The sequence below is a fragment of the Camelina sativa genome, chromosome 10, assembly GCF_030686135.1.
Source record: "Camelina sativa cultivar CO46 ecotype springtype chromosome 10, ASM3068613v1".
Classification (NCBI taxonomy): Eukaryota; Viridiplantae; Streptophyta; class Magnoliopsida; order Brassicales; family Brassicaceae; genus Camelina; species Camelina sativa.
The window spans coordinates 15,574,495-15,587,938 of NC_141889.1; the positions used below are offsets into that span (position 1 = coordinate 15,574,495).

Genomic DNA, 13,444 nt, shown 5'->3' on the forward strand with positions numbered 1-13,444 from the left:
GTGATCGTGCCCAAAGACATTGACGTCTCGCTAGTGAACGAGACCAAAGGTGAGGGCGGTCCTACGATGTGTTCTTTCCCGATCCCCATTCTAGCGAGCGTCTCGAGGAAAATCAAGTCTACCGAACTCCCAGTGTCAATTAAGATTCGGCAGACCTCGTGGTTCGCCACGTCAAGTGAAATGACGAGTGCGTCATCGTGCAGAGTGTCCAGCTCTTCAGTTTCCTTCTCGGAGAAAGAAACCTCAGGTAGATCGCTTACCGTGACCCTAGCGCGCTTCGGCTGGGGGCTAGCGAGCTTCCGCTGATGGTCTTTGATCGTGGTGATGGAGTTACGAAAGAGGCGCGATCCCCCCATTATCACGTCGATTCTTTTCTTGGGGGTTTCATTGCCATCAAAATGCCTTGGTTTCTTTGAAGGTGGGGCATCTTCGTCCACCCCGGGAGTCACTTTCTGCTCCAACTCCTCGATCGTTACATTTGGCATTCCTCCCGCCACATACTTTTCTACGAGGAGATGCATCAGCTTCTTGCAGTCATGAGTGGAATGACTGTTGGTTTTGTGGAGCTCGCAATACGTGTCCTCATCTCGGACCTACTTGTTACTTGGGAGTACACCGCTCTTGGAGCGCGGTGAAAATGGAGGTTTGGATGGTGAACTCTTTGAAGAATTCTTTTTAGGAGATTGAGTGACTGCGAACGTGCTAGGCCCGGACTTCGGAGTCGTAGGCGGAGTTTTCTTGGCGGGCGCTTCGAACCGTGGTTTTCCTGTAGTCGGAGCGTTTTTTTTTTTTGCGCAGCGGCAATTTTGTCTTCCTCTGCGACTATCCAGTTCGATGCCCGGTGTAACGCGTCCTGAATGGTTGGGAACCGATTCACGGATAACTCTTCGCGGAAGCGAGATTCGTGCCAGAGGCCGTTTTTAAGCGCGGCCAGGGCTGTGGAGTCCGAGAGTCCCGGGATCTTGACCTGGATTTCCTTGAACTTTGTTATGTAAGACCGGAGAGATTCTCCACCCTTTTGGCTTAAGTTCCAAAGCTGAGCATCTGTCACCGCGGTTTCGATTAAGCTAGAATACTGCTTGATGAACGAGGTTGACAGCTCAGTGAAATTTGTTATGGAGCCGGCTGCTAGAGACGCGAACCAAAGTAGTACTGGTCCACAAAACGTTTCTGCGAACAGCTTGCAGTACCTTGCGTCGGCTTCGTGAGGCTCGAGGTCCACCCTACTAGCTGTCAACATGAAAGTCTTGAGATGATTGGTCGGATCCCCTTTTCCTTCGTAGCTCGGGAACTTAATTTTGCCAGTATCTTTGATGCGGACTTGGGCTATTTGATCAGAAAAAGGAGTTCGCCTTGACTCCTCGATCACTCGAAAGATATCCGGAGCTGAAGTGGTTGCACTATGCATCGCAGACCGCATGTCCCGGATTTCGCTCTGCATGCGGAAGATCTCGGGATTGGTAACATACTCCGGAGTCGAAGTGTTTTTATCCACAGGGAGAGGAAGACGGACTGGGACCTCGGAAGGTCTGGCGACACCGGGCTGAACCGGAGTGTGGCCATCGCCAACCAGCGATGGTGCTGTTTGCGTGTTGACTTGAGGTGGGAATGAATCTCCCGGAGTAACATTTGTTGCTGCTACCAGCGAGATGGAAGGTGGAGTAACACCGGAAAAATCCAAAGCACGTCGACGTGGGTTTTGGTCGGACAAGTGATCAACCCGATCGGCGTACGCGCGGTGGGAGGCTGAGAGTTCAGCTACGGACGTCGTGACTTCCTCCAAACGGGTGGAGACCTGACCCTCCAGGCTGTCAAAACGTTCGGTAAGAGCGGCGGAGGGGGCTTGCTGACGATCGGACTTCTCAGACAAGTCTTGTAAGAGCTTCTGAATCACCTCCAGGGATACATGACTGGGAGAGTTGGTTGCCATAGCGGTGGTTGTGTGTAGCGGATTTGTATATGAAGTCGGAACTAACGAGAGTCAGGCGATAGATCCCCTCCTTCTAGCGCCAAATGTGAGAACTGAAAACGAGCTTCTCCTTCCGAAGTGATTTAAATGTGGAGGAGCTTATCGCCGTTAAGTAGTTCCGAACTGAATTGAGAGAGTTTTTGAGTATTTGAATTTGTATTGCTGTTTTTGGAAAAATCTTCGATCCCCTACAAGTGACACCTCCCTTACATATTTATACCGACCAATTTATTGCCCAATCAATGCACAATTAATAGGGCACGATTTGCGCGGTCTAATTAATCCTCTTGAATGCGGGAATCTTTGACCGGGCCCGAGCTGCGAGCTGACCAACGAAGCATCTCCGCGCTCTCTTCCTTTCTCCGGGCCTGATGGGCCGATCAGTAATACGCTCTTGGCCCATTAGACAAGCCCGACCTAGGCCTTCTTGCCTATTTTCCGAGATGACAGATCGTGGGTACAACAAACAGTCCTAACATTTTTGTGATTGTATAGAACTAGGACGGTTTTGGGACTAATGTAAGAGTCTGTGTTTAGCAACTATTTTTGTAATTTGGATTGGTCACGAAGTGGTCACATTTTTTGAATTGGTTTGGTCACAAAGTAGTTACATTTTTTAAATTGGTTTGGTCACAAATTAGTCACGTTTTAGCAATCTTAAATCTGATTAATTTCGGATTTTGAAATGATATTAATCAAAAGGAATGATGATTTAAGGTACTAATCATGCAAACTTATCATCCTAAACAAAAAGATCCTCCAAAAAGTATTTAAAAGCAAAACAAGTTCATAAAAAAAACAGGGAATTGCAACACATTCAGTTGGAAGCAGTATTAGAGGAAGGGAAATTGGCAGCTGGACTGGAGGCTGGTGTGGTGCCTGGTGTGGTGCCTCCGTCAGTGGGTTGTGCATTGGTTGCAGGTGCGGTAGCTGGATGGATGGTTGCAGGTGTGGATGATTCAAGAGGAGAAACCATAAAAGCTTCGAACTCAGGATTTTTTTCTTTCATGAAGAGGAAAAGCCTCTTCAACTCAGCTTGAGACTCTCGGTGTTCCTGATCACGTCGTGCATTCTCAGCCTCGTGTTCAGAAATCTTGCGTGGAAGTTGATCTTGAAGCTCCTCAATAGTTGATGGAGAAGCGCTTGCATAACTCTCTATCCTTTTCCTTTTCTTTAGTGTCTCCACAAGTGATCCAAGTCCAAATGGGTTGCCTTTGTGGTCTGTATGAGTACATTAAACCAAGAGATAAACATTCAGTAATCATCACAGACTAAATGGAACCAAAATTTTAAAAAAAAAAACAGACAGAAACGAATTTACCTAAAGGAAGATTTCATTTCTTTCATCAAGGGAAAGATTATGATGTGTTGAACTCTCTGAACCATATGGACCATCTTCCTCCGTTTCAGCTTGTCTCTCTTCTATGGTCCTCTCATACGTCTCAGCAACTTGTTTGGCTTTTTGATCCAAAAATGTTCCATCCGGACGAGTGTGTGTTTTAAGAAACACTTCCACCAGTGACACAGGACGCCCCAACTCTTCCTCCTACAATGATAGATAAACAGATTAAATCATGGAAATATTAGAAAAATTTGAGCTGAATTCGACAAAAGAGAAGTCTTACCATCTCTTGATGAATTTGCACAAATGATTTCTGACCAGCTAAGTGTTTGTGCACTCCAAGACCTCCACGATCAGAAGCATTCTCACTCTTCTCAATTGCATCAGGGGTGTTCCAATGTTCCAACATAAGAGGCCATAGTTTTTCACCAATCCATGGTGGTTGTACACCACTCCTCTTAGCTTGACTGACAATTCCTTTCATCATTTTCTTGGCTATCTTCAAGAAACCTGCTTTAACGAGCTCAGTAATGCCGATATCCCAATTGTACTTCCGCTACAATAACACAAAACATAGTTAGCAACAATACCAAAACATAGTTAGCAACAATAACAGAAATAAGGAGTAAACCTTACCGCAAATGTCCTGAAATATCGCTCTTGAATGGGCAGTGGAGTAACCTTCCAACTGTAGTAAGGCCCATCAAACTTTCTCCTCAATATTCCAGAAATCGCTCGAGACAACTGACCTTTCTGTCGGTTAAACCTGTTACATAAAATAAGTAAGTCTACTACTAAATATGGACTTGAAACAATTGAAACAAACAATTGAATATCAAACAACAACTGAAACAACCAACACTTAAAGCAACAACTATACTTATTGAATATCAAACAACAACCAGAATTATTGACACTTAAAGCAACAACCTCGCACTTATAGACTTATAGACACTTATAGCAAAACCGAGTAAGCAACCTAGTAATCGACATTTGGATCAAAAGCAACCGAGTAATCAACAAGTACACTTAACTTCTACACTTCAAAAAACATAAAGCAAAAGCAAAGGAAAGAGTTTTATACCATAGCGTTTCGACGCTAGGGATAGGATGCTCAGACAAGAGTGGTAGTCGTTCTCGGCCTGAAAGTCTTAGCAAACCATCCAACAGCTCTTGGTAGTAATCGACATTTGGATCTTGTTGCTCTTCACCATTATCTTCCTCTTCACGATTAGGTTTTGTTGCAGTTGATGAGGAGGCAGTTGCTCCGGTTGATGAGGAGGCGGTTGATGAGGAGGCAGTTGGTGAGGATTTGTCCTCCGCGGTTGATGAGGAGGCGGTTGGTGAGGATTTGTCCTCCGCGGTTGATGAGGAGGCAGTTGGTGAGGATTTGTCCTCCGCGGTGGATGTGTTCTCGGTGGATGGGTTATAATATGGTTATATAGTAGATGTATTATAAAGAGTATATAATATGGTTATATAGTAGATGTATTATAAAGAGGACATGTTAGAATTAATAAAATATTATTAAATTTATGCTAACACGGGTTAAATCTTCATTTTATTATTTGTCAACACTATTAATATTAGAATATTTGACATATAAAAATTAAGTTGATTTAACTAAATTGTGTAAAATAATTAAATTATTAGGAAAAATGTGACTTAGTCATAGCGTATAAATGACGTACTGTGTATTTAGATCCCTTATTTTTTGTTATAATAATTAAAAATCAAAATAGAATCTCAAACACTAAGTAAAACAAAATAAATATAACTGGCAAATGGTCATGAAGTATATTGCGGGTTAAAGAATTAATGTAAAATTTTAGCCGCACAAACGGTCGGGAAATTTAGTTATTCTTCTATTTGAAAAACATTCAATATTTAATGAATAAATATAAATATAAATATAAATATAAATATAAATATAAATATAAATATAAATTATATACACACGGTGTACCGCAGGTTAAAATCTAGTTTGTTTGAGAATTACTCAAACTTTCAGAATCTCAAAAAACTAATGAAGCCAGCTTTGATATATACTGGATTGAGCTATTTATAGGCATCTGTTAGATATCTTTTTGCCATATATTACACTTAATTAAGCTAAATAAGAAACCATATAGATATAGATAACAAAAAAAAAAAAAAAAAATCTAAAAGAAGAAGTCACCATCATTGTATAATTTATTATTGGAAAACGTTAGCAAAGATTCTCTGTTTATTATTTTCCTCAAACCCTAAGCGGTTTAATGGTCGTTTTATAACCAAAACAAACAACCTTGTCACATCTCTCATCATGAAGTTGTCTTTTTCGTTTCTATTTCATCGTAGAAACATGTCTTCTTTCTTGAGAAACATCTGACGTCCAAGAACAAAACATAATCAAAGTCTGGATAAATAAATTAAAACAGGGTCTTGTAGGATCTCTGTCAAACTTTTTGGTTTTCTTGTGAAACCCATCAAGAAACTTCTCAAGATTTTTTCATCTTAAACTAAACAAGAAAGATCCTAGAAAAATAAGCTTTTAATTAGCTGAGATTTTGAATAATCTTTTGAAATGAGTTGTTTCTTGGGTCCATCGATGAACAACAAAAGTAGAGAGGATGAAGGTTCATCTATGGCTGTTCCGTATGATCGGAGGCAGATAGCAACACATGAAGCGGTGACGATGAACAAAGAATCACCAAACAGTATCGAGGCAGAGAGTTTCACATTTCGTGAGTTAGCAACCGCGACAAACAGCTTCAGGCAAGAGTTCTTGATCGGAGCAGGAGGGTTCGGGAGGGTTTACAAAGGAAAGTTGGAGAAGACAGGACAGGTAAAAATAAAGTAAGAAAAAAGAGAGAGCTGTTTTATTAATCAGTGGCTTCTGTCTGCAAGAAACCAGAGACAAGACTCTCTTATTTGTTTGTTAAATGGTGACTTTAGGTGGTGGCTGTGAAGCAACTTGACCGTAATGGATTACAAGGGGATAGAGAGTTTCTGGTAGAGATCTTTAGGTTGAGTCTTCTTCATCATCCCAATCTTGCCAGTCTCATTGGATATTGCCTTGATGGAGACCAGAGACTTCTTGTTTACGAGTTCATGCCTCTTTGTTCCCTCGAAGATCATCTCCTTGGTATATTTTCCTCAATCCCTTAACCGGTTTCAATTTTGCTCACTCCTTGGTATTGGGAATTTTTGATCGTAACCTGTTTAATCATCTAACTGAACCAGATGTTGGAGCGGAACAACAACCACTGGATTGGAACTCTCGGATAAGGATTGCCTTAGGAGCAGCAAAAGGGCTTGCGTATCTCCACGAAAAGGCAAACCCTCCGGTGATATATCGAGATTTTAAATCGTCAAATATATTGCTTAATGAAGATTTTGATGCAAAATTATCAGATTTTGGTTTGGCAAAACTTGGTTCGGTTGGGGACACACAAAATGTATCTTCCCGAGTTATAGGAACTTACGGTTATTGCGCTCCCGAGTATCAGAAAACCGGTCAGCTAACGGTTAAATCTGATGTTTATAGTTTTGGAGTTGTGTTGTTGGAACTCATAACTGGTAAACGAGTTATCGATACAACGAGAACGAGTCATGAACAAAATCTAGTTACTTGGGTAACTCTCTTTAACTTCTTGATATATTTCGTATTTATTAGCATAAATGGGGTATTCTTTGGATTGTATAATTTAGTGACATTGAAGCTTCTTGATTCCGCATGGACCAATAAAAACCTATTCAAGCCTTTTATGCTTTTAATTCATTAACTTTACCATCTATAATTTATATTTAGGCAAAACCGATATTCAGAGAACCAAATCGATTCCCAGAGCTAGCTGACCCACTTCTCCAAGGCGAGTTCCCTGAAAAAAGTCTGAACCAAGTTGTAGCAGTAGCGGCAATGTGTTTGCAAGAAGAACCAATAGTTCGACCATTAATCAGTGATGTCGTCACCGCCTTGAGTTCTATGAGTGCAACAACCGGTTCACCTCCCCGTACAACGGGTACTGTCCTTAAGACCGTAGAGGACCAGGGCGTGTTTTAACGTGAGTCAGCTCCAAGAGATATGTATGTACTCGTTACTATTACAAAAATTTTACTAAACGTTTCCAAATTTTAGTTTACGTGTTTTCACCGTTATATATATTTTATAACTATTCACGCCATGATTCTTGTTTTTTTGGACACACGCCATAATATTTCCCACAATAGAAATTACAAAATATTTAGCAAAAACTTGGTAGTCTCCATTTTTTACCGCTTATTGAATATTTTCTCCTAGTTAAGAATAGTTAAGAGTTGTAAGATGTTTTCATTCAACAGTGGCTATGGGCACGGACATAAACCATAGAAAGTCTAACCTAGGCGGGCCACTATAAATCCTACAACAGTTGTAAGATGTTTTGTCCATTTGACAAGGTCCCTCACTCCTCTGGTAACTTGACCATACCTTTGTTTGGGGCCTTGGGCATAGAATCAGGATAATCATAACCACTTGATATTGTGCATTTTTTTTTTTGAAATTGTGCATTTTTTTATTCTTTTGAATAGATGGCTAGCTGTGCTTGAGGGTACTTAAAATTAAGAACCAATTTGTGTACTAACCAAAAACACAAATAAAATTAAGAATATAACACCATATTCAAAAAAAAAAAGAATAGAACAAGGGTAAATTAAAATTCTCATTTTAGTGTGTTGTGGTAGTGGAGAGTAGTGGTGGCTGATGGCCTACGGTGGAGGCTGGAAGAAGTTGCCAATGGTGGTAACAGACGGTGGTGCCGCCGGTTATGTCCGGCGGTGGTGACCGACGATGGTTGATGGCGGTGGTGACTAGCGGTGGTTGCTAATGGTAGTGACTGGCGGTGGTTGCCGGTGGCGGTGGTTGTCGGTGAAGATGGTAATAAAGATGATGGTGGAGAGATAAAATAGTATATATTATAGTTTATATATATATATTTAGTTAGTTTTTGAATTAAATTTTTTTTGTTAGTTATAGAATGCAATTTGATAAGTAATCATTTGGGCCTCGCTTAGTTACTTAATGGGCTGTGTTGTTAAGCCCTTTTATCTCTCTATTTATTCTTCCTTTGTTCACTGTAGCAGGATTATGAAAAAGATCATCAAACAATCAAACTCTTGTTCTCTTTTGTTCTTCTCCTTTCTCATTCTATTTCTTCTGATTTCTCACCTCCTTCTTCTGTTTCTCATCTAGTTCTGTTACAGTAGAACCTCTATAAATTAATAATCGGTAAATTAATAACCTTTATAAATTAATAAATTTTTCTGGTCCCAAGTTATGACTAGTGTAATTTTAGACACTATTCGATAAAATAATAAATTAATAAATTTTTAAAAAATTTCAAGTAAAAATATGGTCCCATCAATATCATAAATTAATAATCAAATAAACTAGTATATATATATATATATATATATATCTAAGAATATCTAGTGAAATATGAATCTATTGTTGTTTGTTTGTTCTTGAATTAGCATTCTTGTTGGAGAGTATCTCTAATGTTTCTGATTGCATTAAAAACTTCTAGTGTTGTTTTCTCAAATCGCATCCAAAAATTATAGAGTTCTTGACGCGATAATTGCTTCCTTACGTGTAACTAGTTCTAAAAGTATCGTCGTATCTTCTTCAACTTCATCATCACTTTAAAAAATAGTAGCAGCAAATTTTTCTAATTTGATTCTTTTCATAAATTAATATTTTATTAATTTATCGATAAATTAAAACTTTTATATATTAATAAAATTTCATGGCTTGATCTTATTAATTTATAGAGGTTCTAGTGTATTTCTTGGATAGAACTAAATCCGGTTCTATCAATTGGTGCTTTGATTGAGAGTTATCAACAACTCAAGTTTTATTCTCATCTATTGACGATGGTTTTAAGCGGCGAACAAGTAGAAATCCTCCAAGGGGTGCTAGTTCATCTTGAGCGGATGCAATCGATAATTGAAGGATGGCAAGAGGATTCAAAGCGTGCGAAAGAGCTGAGGACCCGAACAGAGGAGTCCAAACAGATGGAGGTCTTAGAAAAACCTCTAGGGAATTTCGTCGAACATGTGGTGTACGTTTCGACTGGTAAAGTTTCTTATGTTTCTGGGGTTTACAAGTTTCAGCGTGTAAGGGTTCCTGTCCAACGGAGTTACCACAAGGTTCGAAAAAGAATAATGAAGAAGGATCATCGTTCTCGATCATTAAACCTAGCTTTCTCCAAGAAATCAATTGTATCTCGGAGATGATAGGTTCAGCTCGATGGCAGAACTTAGGGCAAAGGAAAAGCAACAAAGAGGATCTCCACGAGCTCTTTTCAAGCATCGATTGCACGAGTTTCAGAAAAGAAGGTGGAGAGAGAGATATCGAGTTTTGATTGCTTCCTTCAGATCGAAGCATTACTCTTGGGTGGTTGCTAAGAAAAAAGATAAAAAGCGCTCTCATACATTCTCGTACCCTCCTCGGAATCGGTTGACAACGAGTGAAGATGGTGTGTTATCTCAAACGGATTTTACACCCACAAGACTGGCCATGGAAGTGTGTGAGCGTAGTGTAGAAAGAGCTAAACAGGCTTATGGAAACTGTTTAGTAGGAGACAACAATCTGATGGTTACACAAAATGCTAGTGAATGGAGTTTTTTGAAAGGTGCAGGAACGTTTTCCACTACAACGAAGGGTATAAGTGATAGGATTGTTGATGTGGGGAAGATTCATGGTACAAATGAGAAACATATCACAAGTTTGTCTATGATCGATAAAGTGCTCGGGAATGAAATTAGGCTTTCAGGAACTTCTGTTCCTAGCCAAGTTTGGGATCCTGGAGATTTTTTTGCTGAACAATATCTACATGGCTGCATCAAACAGCCCACTGATTCTAAACGAGCTACTTGTATATGGGAAAATGGCAGTCTAGAGTTTAGAAAATCTTGGTGGCATTGGCTAGAGAAGGTGGAAATTGGTTGTGGTGTGTTAAGATTAAGACTGAAGCTTCATAAGATTGGAAAGAGGCCTTTTGAAATATCTATGGTGAGCCAAGTGTGGGATCCGGAAGAGATCATAACAGAACAAGCTTGGTTACAAAACCATGCTAAAGGAGAAAACGTGGGTACCCAAGAAGAAGAGTTTGAATGTGGTGGATTATCAGCTGTAAGTGTTGATTGGAAAGGGTTAAGGAAGCTTAACAAATCTGGTCTTCCTTGGAAATTAATGCCAAGGCTTCCCAAAACAGGTTTACAATACACTAGGAGTATGGACGCAGATTTGCGAAAATATGCAGTAGGTGATGCATTAAGAATGAAGACAAATTGTAACCTCTGGGAGTTGAGACCACAGAAGGTGTTTGTGATGGGTTAGTGAATACATGGCTTAGTGTGAGGCAGCTCCCTGAAGTTAAAGGACCCAAGAGAAAAATACAGAATCTAGAGAGTGACTGTAATGGGTGTTTTTTGGAACTTTAGCATTGCTGCTTCAGAACAAAATTTATTTGTCACTTAATCTTGAGGACAAGATGGGTCTCTCAGGGGTGAGTAGAGGAGTACAAGGAGTTACTACTACTAACATTCACAGGCCTAAGATAATGTTTGTGGGAGAGGTTGTGAAGGAAGCTACTAGGAGCGGAAATTATAAGAAGGGTGAACAACAAGCTAGTGGTGGTGTTAGAAGCAGTGGTCACAAGGCTGTTGGTAAAATGTTGGCACTACAGGATTTAAACCCATCCAATGAAGTTCGAAACATAGAAATTCTAGTGGAGACTACTTCTTCCAATACCAGCTCAGGATTGGTCATTTGTGGTGGTAAGTCTCATTTCCGGGACTCCTTCTCATATTCTCTACTCGCTGAAAGAGGATTAAGGCTGTTGCAGTGGGTTCACAAGCTCCAAGGAAACACAATAAGCGCAGAACAAACTGGAGAGTGGAGAGTGGAGAGTGGAGTTGAAAGTTGTTGCAGGATCCTAGAGCTGGCGGTGTTGAAGTCAGGTTCGTCATTTGGGGACCAGCTGACGGTGGGAATACAAGTTGAAGACATTGGATGGAAGCTGATGGAGGATACTCTTCAGGAGTCTAACAAGACCTTCAATGACAAGAAAACGTTTTTAATTGCAGGCACAACCGAAGCTAAGTCTCTCTTCCATGGATTTCATTTCCTTCCACCTTGAGGACAAGTTGGATCTCAACGGGACGGTATTGATAAGTAATCATTTGGGCCTCGCTTAGTTACTTAATGGGCTGTGTTGTTAAGCCTTTTTATCTCTCTATTTATTCTTCCTTTGTTCACTGTAGCAGGATTATGAAAAAAATCATCAAACAATCAAACTCTTGTTCTCTCTTGTTCTTCTCCTTTCTCATTCTATTTCTTCTGATTTCTCACCTCCTTCTTCTGTTTCTCATCTATTTCTGTTATTTCCTGGATAGAACTAAATCCGGTTCTATCACAATTCCCCTAAAATTAAATTCATCAAAAGAGTCTAAGTAATTTGAAGAAAAAAAAAAATAGATATTACCGGCATATCGTTGATTCGAAATATGAAACATGACGTATAAATTCGACGGATAATTGTTAATGTTATGTTGTTTTATGTAACTGGGAGATTTGTTTAACAATATCAGATTGGGTTTCTCGTATTTTTTTTAAGGTATATTCAAATCAAATATACAAATGCATGTGTCATGTGTGACGACTAAAACCAATAAGATCATCAGACATCAGAATTCGAAATTTCACTTAATAGTACTATCTTCTCATTATTTTTCCTCGCATAAAAGATGAAAACTTGTCTCAAATAACCGAAATTTTTTCTTGATTCTTTTGATTTGCATCTGAACCCGTGATCACAGCCTTTTCGCAATATAGAGAATAGAACTACAAGAGCCAGTATGATAATAGAGACAAAATGACGACGAATATGTTCATTCAGCTATAGCTAAATAATTTGAAATATAAAAGTATGTTGTACTTTTTTGATCGCTAGTGGCCCGTACTTATCATCAAAGTATCAATAACCGACAACATGAATGAGACAAAACTAATTTCGTCATTATCGTGCTACCGTTCGTAACTGCGAGTCTGCGAATATGTCTTCCACCACTGTGATCTATTAATGACGCCAACGACTAGAAAATAAAAACCATTATGTAAGCTTTCATTCAAGACTAAGGTGTTGAGAAAACCTCTTTTGTGAATTAAAATGAGTCTAGATATATACTTAAAAGTATTTTAACCCACCTTTTTGGAAGTGAAAATAATTTGAGTAGAGAATTTGAGAAGTCATTGTGGTCTTAAATTCTTAGTAACACTGTAATAACATAAGAGTGTGGTGAGAGATGATCACATAAGGTTATATACTTATAATGAGTGTGTAACTAGAGCTGTCAAATTGGGCTGTCTACGTCCATTTTGATCCGTCCAACATTGTCCAATTTGATTTTGGACAAATAGCTGTCCGTGTCCATTAACGTCCGGTCCATTAACGACCATGCCCACTTATGCCCATATTTTTATGGGCTGTCCATGGGTATCCATTGGACAACATATAACAAATTTTATAAGATGAGAAAAAATGGTGTAATTAGCTTAGAACATAAAACATAAGTGATCCTTTTGTGCTGCCAATCACATAAAACATAAAAGATCCAAACACAATGATCAACATCCAAACACAATGATCAACATCCAAAAGCAATAAAGCAAACATGAACATCTAGAATATTTTAAACACAATAACACACATATTTCAAACTCCTTCTCCTTCTCTTTCCCCTTCTTTGCCTTCTTCGAATGGATCAACAATCTCTTCAAAACCTTTAAGCCAATTTCTTGCGCAGATTAAAGCTTGGACATTAGTAAGAAGGAGTGAACTCCGATACTTGCTTAACACCCGACTTCCAATGCTAACGAAGATTCTGAAGCTACAGTCGTAATAGGGATGCTAAGGATGTCACAAGCCATAGAAGACAGTTCTTGAAAACGGTTTGCATTATCCTTCCAATATTTCAAAACATCCAAGCTCTTAAATGTCATCATGTCCAAAACCGGTTCATCTAATTACTTGTCTAATGCTGACTTGCCATTAGCACCAACTGTTTGGGAGATGAAAGCATAAAAGTCCTGAAACAGTTCAAACACAAAT

General features: G+C 39.4%; 2 protein-coding genes and 1 pseudogene across 2 annotated transcripts; 2 read left to right on the forward strand and 1 right to left on the reverse strand.

Moving 5' to 3' along the window:
- Positions 1-520: 520 nt before the first annotated feature.
- LOC147936189 (uncharacterized) lies at positions 521-1,930 on the reverse strand. The gene has a single exon (XM_087468624.1). The coding sequence runs from the start codon at positions 1,928-1,930 to the stop codon at positions 521-523; it is 1,410 nt and encodes a 469-aa protein (XP_087324750.1).
- Positions 1,931-5,826: 3,896 nt separating this feature from the next.
- On the forward strand, positions 5,827-7,477 carry LOC104720441 (putative serine/threonine-protein kinase PBL24). The gene is made up of 4 exons (XM_019231000.2): positions 5,827-6,138; positions 6,249-6,438; positions 6,537-6,928; positions 7,105-7,477. The coding sequence occupies exons 1-4, from the start codon at positions 5,878-5,880 to the stop codon at positions 7,354-7,356; spliced, it is 1,095 nt and encodes a 364-aa protein (XP_019086545.2). The 5' UTR covers positions 5,827-5,877; the 3' UTR covers positions 7,357-7,477.
- Positions 7,478-9,092: 1,615 nt separating this feature from the next.
- On the forward strand, positions 9,093-11,645 carry LOC109126788 (uncharacterized; annotated as a pseudogene).
- The last annotated feature ends 1,799 nt before the right edge of the window (positions 11,646-13,444 follow it).